Source organism: Empidonax traillii, unplaced genomic scaffold (genome assembly GCF_003031625.1).
Source record: "Empidonax traillii isolate 1590-97213 ecotype Southwest subspecies unplaced genomic scaffold, ASM303162v1 scaffold64:size1360303, whole genome shotgun sequence".
NCBI lineage: Eukaryota > Metazoa > Chordata > Aves > Passeriformes > Tyrannidae > Empidonax > Empidonax traillii.
The window spans coordinates 1,017,962-1,037,044 of record NW_020955257.1 but is presented as its reverse complement, the minus strand read 5'-3'; the positions used below and the strand labels follow the sequence as shown (position 1 = coordinate 1,037,044).

The window sequence follows — 19,083 nt, the reverse complement described above, 5'->3', positions numbered from 1 at the left end:
TTCTAATATGCAATTCAAGGTAAAATTGCTACCTTCATAAAGGCTCATTGTTTAATATATTTTTTTCCCAGTAATACTGGCAAATAGGCAGCATAAGGACACACCAAACACCTTGCAAACTCCCCACAACGTTTTTCTTATCAAAATGCAAGTGATGTAAGTTGTTACCATTGTTGCCTTACTTTTTATATTCTTAATTTTCTGTTTTCTCGCACTTCTACTTGAATTTTCCTTAGAATACATGACTAACAGGAACTTAGAGCTGCTTGGCTGGCCCCTGTCACTTGCTCATTGTACAAAGGACACTTGTATTTACCCTGCCTTCCTCCAGATCTTGAATTTGTTCTTTGAATAAGGAGGGCACACTAGTTCTCTTTCCTCTTGTCTGCACCAGACAGGGACAAAATTGGTCAAATGAGCATCCATAAGGATAATGGTGCTTTAGAAATGCCAATCGATGATATTTGATTGATGATGCCATTATGATATTTAATATGTTTCCACTACAATCAGTAACTGTGAACAGCCAACAATTCAAAATGTAATCTCTGGGACAGAATTAAAAAACCTTGACTGTTTTAGATTTTGATGAATGTGTCACAGCATGTGTAAAAATTTTTATGATGATGCTCCAAGCATACCACTTTAAAATGAGTGTGATTTCCATCGGAAAAGTAGATCCCCAGTATCGCTGAATCAGGGTCATAAAGAGAAATGCATCCCTCTGTATGAAAGTATAACATTATATTGATTTCAGACACCTTGTATTCTGTGCAAAAATAAAATTAGCCCTGCTTTAATTTAGGAGTACAGGACAGCATTTGAAGGAGGGCAGTGGCAATGAAGACTCCTGGATTCTATTCCTAGCCACAGCAGTGACTCATGCCATGACCTTGTGTAAGCCTGTTGACCTCTGTGCCTGTTTACCCATGCTAAAGAATGAAAAAGGAATAAATACCTACTTGGCCAGGGTTGAAGCCCTTGGTTAGAAAGAGCTAAGTATACAGGCATTCTTGGCAAAGTAAATAAATCATGAGGACGTTTCAGATGAGTTCAAAAAGAGTCTCTAGTATGAGGTTTCTACAGTTTCTTCAATTTGATCCCATTATGTATTTCAGTGCAGCACATATGGTCCTATCTTTAAAACACTGGGTAGTGTTACACACTGTGGGATAAGTTACAGAGTGAGGATTTTAAATTAACATTAATGGGAGCCGTGCATTTAAAGCCTATTGCTCTCTGCTGAAAGTGTGCCCTCAGGAGAGCTGTGCTGCTAATAATTTACAAACTGTCCAATTAAAAAGTGTTGTGGAAATTTCTAACTTCTGCAGATGTATATTCAGAACATTATCAGAAACGCTGTGGCTTTAGGTATGTTTGTATGCCAATACTCAGACTTCTGCGAAAGATTCTGTGAATGTTCCTAAGGGATGCCTGGGCAATTACTTACCCTTTAACACAATATTTAATTGTTTGACACACCTATGTTTGATTTAAAATCAACATATGTGAAGTTACCCTGAAATATATGGTAATAAATGAACAAGAAGCGCTCGTTTCTTTGCAGTGCTGTTACATTTAACTTCTGAGGTTTCATTTCTGTTTTTTTTTTCTATCGCTCTGCAGTCAAATACTGTATTTTTAGGGACACTAGCAGATTAGACAACATTGATGGCAATATTCTCATATTTTTGTTCCAGTTGTAATAATCATTTGGACTGTTTGTTGCAGCATAAGAATAGGACTGTAATTTCTACTGTGACTTGAGAAAAAAATATCCATATTCAACCAATAGGTATTAGGGAAACAATGCTCAGAAAGTTCCCCACTTCCATGTTATCCACCTTCATGCCTAAATTGAAACAGACAGGTATCCCCAGGATCTGTATTGTTACTTCCATACTTTACCTCTTAAACTTTTTCTCAATATATTGTCTTATCATCCACAGAAAAAAAAAAGCCTGTGGTCAGAGTTCAGTTGGTTGATGCCATATTTAAACCCACATGGTAAAGCCAAAAGGGCTGTCCCTAGCCATAGCCTGAGTACTGGAGCAAGCAAAAATTGGGAAATGAATGAAATAAAGATGCGCCTTCCCCCACTGAATTAGTACCTGGCCCCGAGCTGCAACAGATATTAATGACTCCAGGTGCTAAATTTTCATGTGGGATGACTTCTCTACATGCAGAAATTACTCTAAATAGCAGGTGAACTGAAAGTAGATGTTTTTTTGAGTAACTTCACAAACTGATAAGCTTCACAGGAGGAAGCAGAACTTTATCAGCTCCCAGACATTCTTTTCACTTTGAAAAGGAGCAGTCTAATTTGGAGACAGACAAAGGCAATGTTTCCCGATGTCATTTTCTCCTTCACTGACTGCATTGATAAAATTATCTCTAATTTCCACTACCATTGGTTTCTTTACCACGTTGTATTCACAGTTCTCAACCAGTTTGCATAGTGTCAAAATCTACCTGTTTTTTATTTTCACACAATACACTTCTATTCACAAACAAACAAACAAAAAGAACAGGTACAATACAAAAATAATAAATTAGGGGGCTATTCGAAATTAATTAAAACATTCACTTATCATAATCAGCATTTCTGGACATATCAAGATGTAAACAAAATTTATTTAGAAAGTGTGACAATGTTGAGGTTTTTTTCCTTTGCCTAGTAAAATAGGACTGCAATCTTAACTGGTTGAAATAAAATAACATAGACAAGCACACTCCATTGGACCACTGGTATTCAAAGCTAATGAAAGACCTGCCTCAGCTAACACCTATAGAAAACCCTTCTGTTCTCATGTTGCCAGTCACCAAATGAATGTGTTCACATCCCAGGCTCCTACTGGAATAAACAAGTACGAGCAAGGGCAACAACACACAAACGAGTGTTCACACAAAATACACTTAGTTGCTTTACTAAACTTTCATTTTTCTTAACATTAAAGTCTAAATAAATTTAACTGTGCGTGGAGTGTTAAGAAGTCACAGTCTATTCTGAAGTACAAGAAAATCCAGAAACTTGAACTTCATATCAGCATTGTCTGTAGCACTGTGCAATTACAAAAAGCCTCAGTTTCGTTAGCCTTTTATTTTTTTCGGAGGGAAAATCAAAATTCAGGAGAAAATAACCCTTCCAAAGCATAGTTACCATGCTGGGCTGGCGGGCCGCAGCATTCTTTTTATGGAAGAGCAACACAATCCAATGCCAGTGTTAAGTACGCCGCCTGTCGTTCCTTTCACAGGAAGATTTTTAAATCCTACCTGTGAACATGTTTGTGTTTGATGCACAGTGTCCTACAAATAAGCGAGTAAATTACGTGTCAAAATACAGCACGAAAGTTATGCGGGTAACATCTCCACTGATCCTCTGCCAAAAAATAATGAATGTTTAATACATAGCAAAACAATCTTTCTCTTTTTCGAATTAACTATCTATCTGTACACCTCTGCTCCATCTGGCAATTTGTCAGAGCATCTCTTAGTGCCTTGATTTGGCCTGTTGCTACTACCCAGCATGATTCCTGTTTAGCTGCTGTTCCTCCTTCCTCTCATGGCAGTGGGCTCTTGGGGGGCTGAGATGTAGATATTGTAGAGTCCCAGAATAACCGGCTGTGAGAAAGAACAAGATGTGGCTGAGGTGGGAGCCATGGGGACACGCGGCAGCACTTTGGCTGGACCAGTGGTGGAAGCGGGACTGGTGATCAATCTTCCTTCCTCCTTTTACAAACCCCCCTGCTGTGCCTATATATAGTAGGTCAGGGACTAACATACCAATTTCGATGCCAAGCACATAATTTACTAATAACCTTAGTGATTTTTTTGAGCAACCCCCAACTTCTGTCGTCCCTTTTGGCCACAAGTATGTACAAATTCCCGGAGCTCCCTTCGCCTTCAGGGTGGGACATCACTCACACTCCCGATAAAAGCAGGTGGGAGAGGGGCGGCGCTTTCTCCCCCGGGCAGAACAAGGGCTCGCACCAGCGCCTGTATGGCGGGTGGCCGGACCCTTCCCGGGCGACCATGGCTGGGAGCCGCCTTTGCCGGAGGAATCCCGCCTCGGGCTGAGCCACCTGTGCCGGTAACCGCCGGCTCGGGGTTTATCGGGCCGGTGGCCGAAGCCACGTCTGGTAAACCAAGGCGATTCCTAAGGGAAGAGCGACATTCCCCGCCCACCATCGTGCCCATTCTCGGTGTTTCCCGCCACCGCCGCCCCCACGTGCCTGGCCCGCGCTGTCCGCCCGCGCCGCGCCCGCCCCGCCAATCAGCGCCACCCTTACTCTGCCCCGCCTCCCGCGGGCCAATCAGCACCGCCCTTGGTGGCGCGGGCGGGCGGGCTCATTCAGGAAGGAGCTCGGGAGCGCGAGCGAGGGGCGGGGCGTAATTAGGCTTCGCCCCCGAGGGGTGTGTCGCGCGCGGTGCCTGCGCGGGGCGGTGAAAGGCGCGAGGAGGGGGCGTGGCCGGGGGCGTGGCCGGCGCGCGGGCGGTGGCGGCGGGGGGGGCGTGGCCGCGCGGCGCGCGGAGCCGGGAGTCGTTGGCGGCGGGCGGAGGCGGCGGCGCGCGCTCGCCATGGTGTTCCTGAAACTCCGCGAGCAGGTGGGCATTCCCGACCTTCCCTTCTTCTTCTCCTCCTCCTCCTCCTCCTCCTCCTCCTCCCCTCCCCGGGCCGCCGGGCGCGCCCTCCCCCGCCGCGGTGTGCCGGCGCGGGCGCGGGTGACAGGCGGCGGGCAGCGGGAGGCAGCATGAGGCAGCATGGCTGCTGCTGCTGCTGCTACCGGCGGGGACCGGGCTGGGCGGGAGGCGCCATGTGCTCCCGCTGCGGGCGGGCCCGCCCTCCCGCGCAGGTACCGGGCCGAACAGGTGGCCGCGGGAGCCCTGCCCTGCCCCGCCGGTCGGTCCCCGCCGATCCCCCGCCCCGGGAGCGCAGGGGAAGCCCGGGAAGGGTGATTGGGGGTGGGTCTGCGGCTGCCCCCGGGCCAGCCCCGTCCCGCGCCTGTTTCGGGAAGGGAAAGGTTTCTGGACGGAGATACCTGGGCCTGAGGGACTGCGCGGTGTTAAGGGATTGACCTGCAGCCTCCCGTCGGGGGCGGCGTGCCCGGGAGCGGGAGCTGGCGCCGCTCCCCCGGAGCCGGAGCCGGCCCTGCGCAGTTTCACGTGCCCGGGAGCCGCCTGCCCGTCCCTCCACCTTTCCCTTCCAGGCCTTTACAATCTTTTGTTCGACCGCAGTGCTTTTCTCCTCTCGCGGTCTTGACAAACCTTCCCCGAGCCCGCGCTCCCCTCCCGAAGACAGAGGAGGGTTCTTCGTGCCTTCAGTGGTTTGTTGCTCTCGTCGCATCACACCCTTCTTTGTCTGCCAGGCTCTTCGGTTTCCATCCTAGCTGGTGAAAAATACTTGTCTTCGGTGCTCTGTCCTTTCCTAGTGTCTCCCCTGTCCTACCTATTGTTTCCTGTGTGGTATCAGGATACAAAGGTGGGAGGGTCTGTGCTGCCAGTTTGCTGCCCGTGAAAAGATGCATCCTAGGAATGTTTTTTTTTTCCTCGTGTTTTCATGTGTGTGAGGCCAAATTCCATGTAAAAACTCATTAACCCTGCTGTGGGTCTCCTTACTACTCTTCCCTAAAGGTGACCGACTGTAAAGGTGACCCCAAAAAAAAGCCCCACAGAAAAAAAAACACCTAGAAACTTGGTGGTGGTTAGGTAGGTGTCTGTTTGTTATGCTGATCAGTATCAGCCCATCCTTACCTGCTAGTCCTTTCATCAGGTACATACACATTTAGGTTGCCGTCGTCCCCTGGGATTTTGTTCTAGAAAATGTTTGGTGATGTGGAGCTGTGTTCTGCTGTGTTGTATGTAAACTTTGTGAAGTCTCATGGTTTTTTAAAAGCTCATCTATGAACGAGCAACACTTGTGGAGCCAAAATGCATTGAGTGTCCCATGAGTAAGGCTGCCTTTTAGGCTTCATTACTGTTCTTCCGTGGGAGGCTCTCCACAGAAATCGCTTCTATTAAATAAGCCCTTCAGTTAAAACCAAGAAATACGACCCTTCTGCATGTAATCATTATGAAATCATTTTCAAAAGCCCCGTTATCAATATGTTAATGTGGAAGTACTGTACTTCAGAACTTTTCTTCTGGGAAGGATACTGGTGTTGACAGATGCTGAGGTGAAATATTGGATTGTGTGGGATCACTGGTTTGACAGAGTAATGCATGTGAGGTTTTTTGCTTCTATTGTAATGTATGTTTTAATCCAGGAGTACAAGGTGAATTTTTTTTAAGAGGCTTCACGGATCTGTAAAGGTGAATTGATACATTGGAAACTAAAGTATTCTTTCACTTAAAAGGGGCAGGGAGAGGCAGGAGGGAAGGAAGGGAGTGCTGGTTTTGAAAAGCCCCTTGTAGAGAGAGTGATTTTTAGCAGCAGCTGCATTTTTGCTGCCTAAGTGTCAGTTGCTTGACAAATCAGTTATTTCAAACTAAATTCTGTTAAAAACTGTTTTCTTTAAGAATGCCAAAAAGTCATGAGGAATCATATTAACATGAAATCTCTCAGCTTTGCTAGCTGCAGAGAATTCCTCCAGGCCAGTGTTCTCCTGCAGTATGCTGCAAGAAGTTTTGCCTTGAGGACGGGATGCTGTGCTGATGTTGCAGCTCTTTATAAAAACCAACCTGTGGTACTATATGGAAGCAGAGGTGCTTCTCTTCAGTATTTCATGAAACATGCTTCTGGTTTGCTTGAACCATATACTTTGCTTCACAGTGGTGTGTTCATTTAGAATACAGTGCATTGTCACGTGTGTTTGTGGTTCCTGTACTGTCTGTCTTTCTTTAGTGGGGGCTCCCCTTTGCTTCACAGTGGAGTGCAAAGGCTGCTCTGTTTTTGTACTGTTGAGCAATTATGAAGGGGGGAAGTGATTTGCTAGTTTCCTTCTGCAACAGTCAGATTAATAACTTTCTGAAACAAAAATTCTACTAAATAAACTATTACTTAAATTCTCAAGATTATTTTTCCTGATTCAAAATAAACCTATTGATTTTGCTCTTTGATAATGTAGAGGGGCTTTGTATTACTTATATCTCAGAATTATGCTGGGAAGAGACAAACTTGGCTGCATACAAGAAGCTTGGTATTTTCTTACACTTGTTTTAGTTGAGTTTTTCAAGTTACTGCAAGCTGGTGTAAATACAGTACTCAGAAACTACAGTGAGGTGAGAAATTCTGCTCCGAGGCTCTTAGTTAAGTTCAGAGGGTGAAATCCCAGTTCCGCTTGCTTGATTTAATTTACTTAGTACCTGATAAACAAAACTTTGATCCTAGAGATGCTTAATATGTTTGTGAAGCTCAAATATTTGTTTTTGTCTGTGGAGGCTGATTTGACACCTTTAACCTTCAGAATAAAGGTTTTTCATGCACCGAGAAGAGTAGGCCTTTCCTCAGGTTCAACAACCAGCCAGCAGGTACACTGTCTATAAATTTGTGCTACTGCTTGACCTTTATTGTTTTGCCGACCTATGGGGTAGGAATATATTTCCAAGTTTTGACATAATTGAGGGTGTACAATACACTTTCAGAAGTGACTTATGTGTTTGCTTTCAAAGTATATTAGGTATCTAAAAAACTCATGAACATGTTAGCAAAAATTACATTTGAAGGTAAATTGAACTATATTAAGCAAAGATGATACCTGTAATGCTCAATAGCAAACTCTAACTCTCGTATAGAAAAGCAGTCATTCAAGTGTCAAGTTAGAAGTTGTAGATTGTTCTTGTTACTCTTGGTTTGTTGTGCAGTGTTGGACAGACATATTTAATTACAGAGGAAGCAAATCTGGAATTTCTGGGGGTTAAAGCATTCAAGGTAGAAATGAAGAATATGGTAAGCATACCTTATGATTAAGGTATTTGCTCTTAAGTTTGCCTTCCTCCTGTCATCTCGTATTGGTGCTTGTATACCAGGTTCTTCTAGATGAGAAACTGCTTTAACTACTAAAATGCCAAGTTAGAGGAAGCCTATAAAAGTTTGTTTCTTCCTGAAACTGCTGTAAGAAACTGCACTGAAAACCAAGTTTAGTCAAGAGTTACCGATGTTTTATCAGAATTTATTGCGGGGGGGGGGGGGGGGGTGGGGGAGGAAGGACAGGGTCAGAGGAGGGGAGAGGTGTGGGATAGAGAAGGAAAATAGGAGTAACTTGTTTGTGGGCATCCAGAGTAGTATACCTTGGTCTCATGTATCAAAGCCCTCAGCTCTCCATAGCTGACTGTGAAAGGCTAAGTGTCATCTTCACTTTTTTTGCTATTCAGTCATATTTTCGAGGTACATTAACTGTTTCACAGAACAGGTAAATTCCTGCTTTAAAGGGTTGCGAGATGGTTTCTTTTACACCTAGGAAGTAACTGACAGCCTAGTTTCTCTTAGTGTGTAGGTGAAATTTGGATTGTCTAACAGCCCGGGGATTCGTTTCTTTTCTGTTGCCACCCTTACCTGCATATGTGCTCACAGGTAATCTTTTAGGCTCGCATAAGCCTGCATAGTTTTGTTGAAATGTATGAAACTGATCCAAACTGGATGATTCTTTTTTTCCTTCAGTTTGGCAGCTATATGAGTACTTGTGGCAAAACTTGTTGGATGCAGTGTCATTATAGTTGGTCAAGCTTTATTTTTTTCTTTCAGCGTATTATAGTTTTAGTGATGCGTTTCCTGTTTTCTCTGAATCTTAAATGTGTAATAGGAAGATGTCTTAAGCCTAAAAATGATGGGCATTTGAAAGGATTATGTATGGATTTTTCTGTATGACTACTAGACTGTGCTTGAGGTGATGCATTTATTTCCAGAAGTCACATGTGGGTGGTAAGGATCTGAGTAGGAGCAACTGCATGAAGATATTAGAGTGACCACTTATCTTTAAAGTCCTTGAACAGTGAGAGCACTGACTTCTTTATTGCCCATTTATATCTTTCTCTTAGCTAAGATGGATCTTGTTCAATTGGCAGTTAAACAAATGTTTGCAGTGTCATAGTGAACACTCTGAATGCCTCTATGGTTGCTATTTTCATTACTGCCAGCGTTAGACTTCATTCTTTTAGAATTCATGCCAAGAATAAATGTCCCAACTAGTTCCTTGTTACTCTAAGAGGAGGAATGGTCTCCTGTGGTGATGAAAAGGAACTGCTGCTGTTCAGTGAGGGAGGGATATGGTGGGAATGGAGTTATGTGTTACAAATGAGTGAGTTACAAATTCTGTTCAGAGCTAGACTAATGAGGTGTATTTTTTTTGGTAGAAGTTACTTTAAAGTTACTGTTCTTTTAAAAAAACCCGAACATTTCTTTTGGGAATCTTGTAAAACTTAAGAACCACTCTTTGTGCTCTGTTCTCCATCATATGTTCTTCCTAAAATTTGCACCTAATCTTTTTAAATTAAAGTAAGAAGCCGTAATACTTACCAAGGCACCTGAAGTCTTACTCTTGGTTCTCCTGCTCCCAGGCTAAGGACATACATGTACTGAAAAGATAAGTTTCTTTAAGTGACAGACAACTTGGAGTAACTTGAACTCCGTTTATCTTGTTATACACAGTAATTACCAGCCCTTCCATTAGAATGTGCTGAGAGAACCTGGTTCTACCACGTGTTCGTTCGGGGGGATCAGATTGCCCGATGATAACTCGGGAACTTTTGACTTGTGAACAAGCAGTTCTTCTCAGTCAAGAAAATACACTTTTTAAAAGAAGAAGGAAAAAAAAAAAAGGTGGGGGAGAAACAAAGCAAGCCTTGATTCTGCAGTCAGATCCTTATGGCAGATCCTGTTAACTCAGCAGCCTTCTGCGAGGGTATAAAGGTCTATTCATGTAGATAGCATCGAAGGGTTCTGACCGTTACTTGGAGCAAATATCAGGGGAAAAATGAGGCCAATGTGCACTTGTCTATGAAGAGGTGACTTCCTTAGCACTCACAAAGATGATTCCTGCAGGAAACTAGTAGCTGTTGACTCTGAACTAGCCATCTGCTATCTGATGTGGATTATTACTTTCCCAGATTTTTGTGGCTGTTTCCATTCACTGAAATGGGTTGTGGAATAAGATCACTGAAATAGGTGTATTTGGTATTATATATTTCATGCCCTCTACTTCTTCTTTTATCAGCTGGTTCGTTTCTCGGGTGCTGTATTTTTTTCCAGTCACCTGGGCCTTCCTGAGGTCAGACTAATATCTGATCATTTGTTATTTTGCTCCTGCCAACTTTTTATTTTGTTCTTACCTCTATTCCTCTACTCCTATTTCTGGAAATTGAGTGGGAGACTCGTTGCCTTAGTTACAGTGACTAACTGTTTCAAAGTTATTTATAATGTTTATGTTTAAATAACCTGTATCATGATACCAATCACAGAACATTTCACATCAATAAAAAAAATAAACAAAGCAGTTCATCACTCAGTGCTGGAAGCATGCTTACAGTACTGATTCTTGGGGGGTTTGTTTTTCTTCAATTTTGGGGTTGGAGGATAAGTTCTAGTCTGGTATTTGAAGATTAATCTGAAATAAGGTGTCTTGGTGTTATCCTTTGTGCAAATGAGGAGAGAATATTTAAGCTCTGAAATATCAGGGAATGTTATTCTTCCTCTCCTTAGTAATGACACTGGCACTCTCCCCAAGGGGTGGCAGTATACCAGTTTAACTATGTTAATTCAGTTGTGATTCAGGTGTTGATGAATTATACAGCACTGACCCATTTCAGCACAAAAAACAGAGCTAATGCAAGAGTGGTGGGACTCAGTAGTCGGAAGAGGAGGGAAGATGAGACTTGTAGGCAGCTGTGTGGGTGCACAGAGTTAAAGAGGAAGCACCAGAAGTAATATGCAAATAAAAGAGTGACAAAATAGTCAGTGTGTAGCATCCTTGTAGACTGAGGAACTACTTGTTAGCTGAAGCACCTGATGACTTCTGTCCTAAAATAATGAGATGCTCTTTACTGTGATTTGAATTTGAATATAATCTTAGAATTTCATTGTTTATTTCTACAGTAATGTGTGTATGTGAATTGAGTGAACAGTACTCTGTAAGTAGAGTTTTTACATTACTAAAGTCTACCCATTAGGGCAGCCTGAGCACAAGTATTTTTCCCACTCTAAGTACTGCAACTGTATTTAAATTTGAGAAGTTTAAAGCAAAGGTCTACCTATTCTAACACTGGGATCTTGGGGGGGGGAAAAAGGAAAAACCCAAAGCCATTTTGCTTAAGCTTATGTTAAACTTCAGAACTACATTTACAACGTTTGGGGTGAAAACGTTTTCCTTCCCCAGAGTAATTGTAACTGACTCATATTAGAACTTAGTGAATGTTCAGGTTTTATACCTGACTTTGCCTGTTTACATGGGTTAGTCTAATTCTGACTTGTCCTGAACTGTTGTAGTCATCCAAAATGTTTAATATTTCCATACTCTCAAACAATGAACTTCACTTAATGGCCTTCCTAATTTCAGATGATGAGCATTTGCAGTAAGTTCTTCTTGGTCATTTTGCAGGCATGCAGTCATAAAAGTTCACTTTCACTTTGTGCTGAAATCCTGTACTTGCTTCCATCTGGTGCAGAGAAGAAAGCATGGGTACATCTGGATTTTTTTTTTTTTTTTTTTTTACTTTGGCAAAGTGAAGATAGAACAGTGCCTTAATGAAGAAGGAAGAAAAGGGAGCACAAGCAAGGACTTTCAGCATGGCAAAATGAGAACAAAATTGCAGTAGTTAAAGCAGAGACCGAGATGAACCGTTTTCCAGCTTACAGAATTTCTAGAAGTCATGAAGAATTCATGTTTTCTTTCAAGATCTTGCTGTTTGTCCTCCTTTTTGATTTTATTTTGATAGCTCTACCTATGCTGGTCCCCCTGACAGGGAGGAAGTTGAACCTTCCATCAGGAACCTGGTCATTGAGCAGCAGGCAGCATAAGAGACCAAGGATCTTCCTAGCTCATAGCTGGAGGACCTAGTTGAGTCATAGACAACTAAACTGGAGGGAGAAAAGAAACACTTTCAAGAAATTCTGTAGTCATTTGTGTACTAAACGTAATCTATAACTAATGCATAATCTAGTAATTTAAATCCATTACTGCAGACCGAATTTCATTGGGGTAATTGGTATTCTCTTCTTGCCTGTCCTATCTTCATGTCATCTGCTGCTTCTGTCAGTTGCTCATGAGACTGGGCAGGTAATCTATGCAAAGTCCTTCTTTCCATCCTGAGCAGTTGATGTCTCTCTGCTGCCTCAGATCTCTTTGTAGTGTCTGCTAACACTTCATTCAATCACCAGTGTCTCCCCACAAACTATTGTTGTTAGATTAAAATGAAGGACATGAAATCAGAAAATTAAGAAAGCCAAAATGCTAACATTATTTTTCTGATTATGTTATTACTTATTGTTCTGAATCAGTGAAATGTCCCAAGTCACGGTACAAGGATGCTTCAGAAACAGCATATTAATGAAATTCCTTACCCCCTCCTCTGTCCCTTTGTAACTGCAGAGGTTTGTTCAGTTCTTTGCTATGTTTGTAAAACAGGAGGATCGATAGAACGAGGTTTTATGCTTAATGCTATGTTGTTGTGCCGTCTCTGCTAAATTAGAGCTCTATATTGGTACTGCCTGATAGCCTTTATTTCCTTTGCTGTTGTCTCAGTTCCAGGAGCAGTATTTTGCTTTATAGCTGTGCTATATCTATTGCTTTTTTCTTTTTTTAGCAGTGATCTCATTCTAGGGGATAACTTTCCTTATTAAGGAGGACTTGTAGAAGAACACTTTCTCTTCTCTTTTCTGTCACCTGCAAGACTGCAAATGGCATTACTGACCTGCGTCATTACTGATCCTGTAGTAATCACCCGGCTCATTATTTATTTCTTCCACTCCTACCTCATGATGTTTTTGCTGTTTCTTTCCATCCACCAGCACACAGTCACACTACTTAGATAACAGAATGAAAAATTAGTAAAATAGAACCTTTCAAGTGAAGAAAAGTAACATTTTATGACTTGCCCATAGACATTTCTCCATTCTTCTTACCTTAAGTTTAGCAAATTACACTTACTGCAATCAGGGATGTAAATAGTCAAGCTAATCTACTCCATAAGAAACAGAGCTCAAAAGAGGAGTTCTTTGAAAGTCTTCATAATGAGAGTAAAAAAGGAAAGGTGAAGAGAGGATTTGTAAAACACTGGAGTGAAAACCAAAGGGTCAGAAGTGGTCAGTGTCAGTGAACGGCAATGCTCTTCTGATGATCTTTAGGGTTTCATGATCAAGAATCACCCAAAACCCAACAGTATCCAGTTATCCTGTGGAGCTTTGTTTACAATGGCTTCAAGACACTGAGTCCTTTTCTTGCCTACTGCACCTTTCTACAGCACAGGAAGGGGACCCTCCCAGCATCTCTAATCTCAAACTGACACTGTGGATAATATACAGAAGAAGATGTCTCCTGCTGTTTTTCTACACCCAAAGATGTAAAAAATGTTTTTTTTTAATCAAGTATATCAAATTTATCATCTTGGAAGGGCAAATATAGCTGCATGCAGCCACATTTTTTATTTTTGAAAGGGCTTTGCACATTGTGAATTGGTTTCCTGTTTTTTTTTTTAAACCCTCAACACTTAACAGACCATAAATGTTTTTAAAAAATGATATTTTTCATAGTTTGCATTTGAATAAAGTAGTTGTGAGGTTTTCACACTTGAAGCTTGATGAAATTTCTGTAATGCTCTGCATATGTGTTGAAACTGCTTTAGTAATAATTAAAGAATTAAACTTATTGCATGCATAATTCTAGAATAACTACTAGAAGTACTGTGATTCATGACTATGCCCAAAAGTAGTAGAAGAATTTCACAGAAAAATTAGCATAACTGTTAAAAAGCTTCTGATTACATCTTCGCATTTCAATCTAATTGTCACCTGGAAGGCTCTCTCTTGCTATCGCAATGGCTGTAGAAAATACCCCATGCATTTAGAGTATCACACTGATTTCCTGTCTCGACATCCAATCCTGTACATAGGGAAGCAGCACGATGTGTTTCCTTCTATAAAGCTCCCTACTGGAACTTACATAAGCCAAAGAAATAGTATCTGTTTGAATGGCAGGAGGAATAGCGATGCCAGGGGTGTCTGTGGAGACTGTCAGAGAAGTCCAGCTCCCATTCCCTGGAAGTTTGCCATACCTGTATGAGCAGGGCTAATGTTGATTGGAGGTGGTGTTGCTAAGTTGTTTTGCAACTGTCATTCTGGAGTGAGTTCTTTAGAAAATTGGCTCTAAATGGCCACAAACAGAAATAAACTTTGTAGATCTGAAGCTTGGTCTCTACAGCAGGTCGGCAGCAGTCGGCCACAGTTCAATGACTCCAAAGACAGAATGAATGTGCCTGCAGAAAAGAATAAAGGTGTGTGCTGGAGCTCAGCCTTCCATGTGCGAGGAACTCTTATTACCTCTATATGTCTTTTACATATATCCACAAAAGCTTTTTTATTTATTTGTTATTTCATGACTGTAGTGCCATTAGTGCTTCCTTAATGTTGCCTGACGCTCCTTGTGTATAGAAAAAGTAACCTGTAAAAAGTAGGAAGAATAATTGAAGAAAAGAGGAGGAATTGTTGGAATGATGCCATTTGACCTGATGGTTTCATGACCTGCTCTTGTGTAGAGTTCAGGGACATGTAGCCTGGCTGTGATGTGTTGTCACAGGATGCCTGTTCAGAATGCCAAGTTCTTACTTTTCGTGCTGTTTGGCATGGCTGCAGAAGTGAGGTGGCAGCAGCTTTGGTGTATTTGCTCTGTCTTGATTTTTTTTCATTAGATAAGAAACAATGAAAATGACCTGTAACAAGCAAGGTTAAATACAGGCAGGAACAGTAGGATGTGTTTTTCTTGTTATTCTGTTTTTCTTTTAAGAGATTAATTAACAGCCAAAGCTATGCTAATTATATGACTAGGAAATTATCTACCACAGTGAAGGCCAGCATTTTCAGCTGACAGATAGGAGAAGGAAATACAGATGCATGCACTACTGAATGCAAATATATTTCTGGTGTAGGGTAGGACTGTGCATGTAAGAAAAGAGTGTATTGCCTGAATAAACCCCAGTCTTTAAAGTCAGAAGAGTAAGTAAGTTTTCATGAAAGGGTTGGAGTACAATAATTTTAGGATGGAGTTTGATGATGTGCTTCTCCTTGGGTTGTTTGTTTTTTTTTTTTTTTTTTTTCATTTGCAAGGTTTCTAACAGTAATGATTGAAAGTCAGTGGCTTCTAATCTACTGCCTAAGGCCATGGTTTGATATTAGGCTGTAGCTGAGCTTAAGCAGTCTTTCATTTTTTTCTTCTGCAAAGTGGTGAAAAGGGAGGGGAGAGGTAAATTATTGAGGTAACATGACTGTGAAGTTGTTCCTTGAAAGTTTTCCTTAGTAGGAACTAGAAAGGAGTATTTGGGCTCAGATAAACCTACTCTAATCTCTTTCTTTGTGTCAGAAGTCCTGTAATCAACAATGATGTGTCTTGTATGAGTGTCCTTTGGTTTGGGGGCTGAAGGTGAGTGGAGAAACTTCGGTGTGGTCTGCCTTGGACCACTCTCTCTGAGAAAGTAACTATATTGCTGTTGGGCTTGCAAGTTCTTACAATGTGTTTTGAAACTCAGCAACAGGCTTAATTTTCTTGTCTTGTCCCTGATTGTTTTGGGGTTTGAGTGTACTTGTGAATTCCTCTTGAATTGTGAGAGAACCTATGGTCTTAAGGACTCTGTTTCTATTTATAACAGACCCTGTTGACTTACACTGACTACAGAAACACTGAAAGAAGGAAAGTTCCCCTGTGACATGCTTATTTACCACATATGCTGTCTTTCAGGACTCTCAGCTTTTTCCACGTCTCCTATACAACACGACAGTAACATGTCAGTTTTCTTGCAACATTTTAAAGTTGTTTTTTTCCCCTCTTAGGCTGATCACATGCTCTGCTACTCAGTTTTACAACTGGAGCTCTGCAAATGACATCAAAAAGACTTTCTCTCGCCTTCCATCTCTTCTCAAGAGGTTACAGTGAAGGTATAAGACCATGTTCAGGTAGTCCAGTTACCTGAAAACTATGTGCCAAAAGTAGTTTGAATTTGCTGCAGCCTTTTTACTCATAGAATTATGTATGGACAGAAAGCCCTTCAACTTCTTATGCTTCTTGTGTGTGCAGCTTTAATTCTTGGACACCATCCAGTGACGGCTTGGAGTCATGCCTGTTGTGACTAGTGATCCCTCTATCTCCCTGCACAGATATATGCTTGGGGTAGGGAAATATCTAGTAAGAAAATGTGGTCATAGAAAAATACCTAAGTGAAATAAACTCTACAAATACTAATTAATGAAGCATGTCAGTCTAAGAATAAACTGCAGTCTTCTGTAACTGAAGAATTTTTTTCATCTCAGCTCTATAAGAAAAGGAAATAAAAAATAGTTGTTAAACTTACTGTTTTATATTCCACCGATCACTTAGTATAGTTGTATGGATACCACAATATAAGCACATTGGTTGTGCAAATATTTTTATCATCAGCTAAAGAAGATAGCGTTTTGAATCGCCATCAATGAAGGCCTTATCAAGGTGGACTGTTCCTTACTTTGTTCAGTTTCTCAGTTTGATCGTGGTGCAAAGCTGTTTCATTCAGTGGGTTATGAATGAGGTTGTGCATGCATCTGCTGGTTTAATTTTCTGGAATAAGCAATGATAAAACTACAAAGCTTGGTTTAAAAAAAAAACCAAACAAACAGAACTGGGCATGTTTTTTGACTGCAAGAAAGCACTGAGAATAATTACCTTGGCTAATAAGAGTATAGCAAAATTGCACTTAACAGTCTCCACACAAATAGTTGTCTACATATCACCTGTATGTTTGTGAGGACTCAGTGAAGGTCAGGTTACAGCCTCTGTTTCATGCTTGGTTTTGAAACTGCTTATCAGCACCGTTTAGTTGTTGTGGTTTTTTTTTTTCATTTTAACCTAAAAACCTGAGGCAGTCATTCAGGGGCTGCTTTATGAGTAGGTTAGCTGTCTACTGTGGGCTAGAGGATGGTATTAGTGCTGCTTCTAGTAGGTGTCAAAACCCACATGGGTGACATAAAAATGTAAAACATAAATGAACGCTGGAATGTGGGAAGGGGGGGTGAAAAGAGAATGACAAACATTAAATAAAGTGCACAGTGCTAATAAGAAAGTAGTTTGATATTTAAGAAAGCTTAGCCAAATATCAGATTTTTGATTTGCTTTGAAAGATGAGAGAATATGAGAGGATAGCAGAATCTTCTTTGTTATGCTGAAATAATTAAAATTATTGAAAGTGTGCAAAGTTTTGAGAATACTTGTATTATGTAGCTGTTGGTGTTTACAAATCAGGGTCAGTGTTGTGAATTAAATTACATTTATGGTGATTTTCTCGTTATTCTGTACTTAATGTTCCTTGTCTTATTAGGAGATATGGAGTACTTCTTGTTGTGCTTTGTGTATTATGTTGTACAAAGGTTCTCAGTGATAACACTAGACAAAAGGTTAATCTATTTTCAGTGTGGTTTATTGGCATGGATTGTGGGAACTTTGAGGGAATGTTCAGGCTCGAGTATGTAGAGAACAGGGCAGGGAAATTTTTAATTTAAAAAATTACATTAGGGAAAGATATGAATATTAACTTTTAAAGATTTAAGTATACCATCTACTTACATTCTTTCATTCCAAGAACTATAAAACAGTAACATTTAAGCAGTATATATCTGTTGCCAGAGGATTGAATTCAAGCTGCTTCATGGACGGAAGTCATGAGCTAAGCACTTGGAACGAGTTTGTGAAAGTTCACTGTTTAAAAGCGGCATTAGACAACAGTAGCCTCTTCTGGAACAAATGGTATTTTCTTTAAAATTACTCCTCTTAGTTGGTCTGTTCAGTGGGGAAAAGAAAAGCTTCTCTTATGAAGTGACTAATCCTAAAATTCGAACAGACTTTATGACCAACTCCAAGTCATTGATTCAGCTTATTAAGTGTCATATGAAGAAAATACTATGGACTACTTAACTTGAGACATTTTTGGAAGATTTTAATTAGTGGCACATGTAATTAAACAACTTAAAATATTTTTTTATTTTCTGGTTTTATTAAATGCTCAGATAAAATCGTAAATTAAAAAATACAGCAAAGGTAATAAAAGCAAAGTACTTAACACAATAACGTAACAAAAGTGAAGTAATTAACGCACTGTAAAGGTTGTCCTGTGCTGTTTAAATGCATCCAAAAAGCAAAAATAGAAACCAAGATGGTTTGCTTCAATTTGACTGGTTCTACCCTTCTTCTAAACACAGGCAGAGATTAGTTTAAGAAGTGTTAGTAAAACAATCAGCTGTCTCTTCTGTGAGGCTCATTTAGTGGTAGTTTGCTTGCCTTCTTCCTGTGGAGGGAGTTAAGCAGTGTAGGACTGAGGAGAAATTGCTGCAATGCTGCTTTGCTGTTGTGGAGAGATGATGGAATATTCATTTTTTAGGGCAGTTATTTTGTCTCTGGATTTGGTTGTGCTGGATCACACCCTGTTTAGTACGTGTCACTTTGCTGCTCTGTGTTTGAAAGGTTGTCTTCACATTATTAGGATTGGAAGGGACCTCTGGAGATCTTCTAGTCCAACCCCTCTGCCAAGCAGGGTCACCTAGAGCAGGTTACACGGAAACATGTCCGGATGGGTTTTGAATGTCTCCAGAGAGGGTGACTCCATGACCTCCATGGGCAGCCTATTCCAGTGCTCTGCCACTCTCAGTGTAAAGTTCTTCCTCATGTTGAGATGGAGCTTCTTTTGGTTTAGTTTATGGTCACTGCTCCGCCTCCTGTCACCAGACACCACTGAGAAGAGTTTGGCAACATCCTCTTGGCCCTGCCTTTGAGTTATTTGTATGCATTAATGAGATCCCCTCTTGATTTTCTCTAGACTAAAGAGGCCTAGCTCTAGTCCTCATAAGAGGAGATGTCTTCTCCCAGTCTTTTCCCATCTGGCCCCTATCTTACCCCTGAGGAAGTGAAAGACTTTAACTTTTCC

General features: G+C 41.1%; 1 protein-coding gene across 1 annotated transcript in view; it reads left to right on the top strand.

The window, feature by feature from the left end:
• Positions 1–4,524: 4,524 nt before the first annotated feature.
• Positions 4,525–19,083, top strand: part of ANKRD28 (ankyrin repeat domain 28) — a 120,962-nt gene continuing 106,403 nt past the window's right edge. The window contains exon 1 of the mRNA XM_027880065.1: positions 4,525–4,605. Within this exon, the coding sequence (XP_027735866.1) occupies positions 4,579–4,605 (27 nt within the window). The 5' untranslated portion in view covers positions 4,525–4,578. The remainder of the gene's footprint in view (positions 4,606–19,083) is intronic.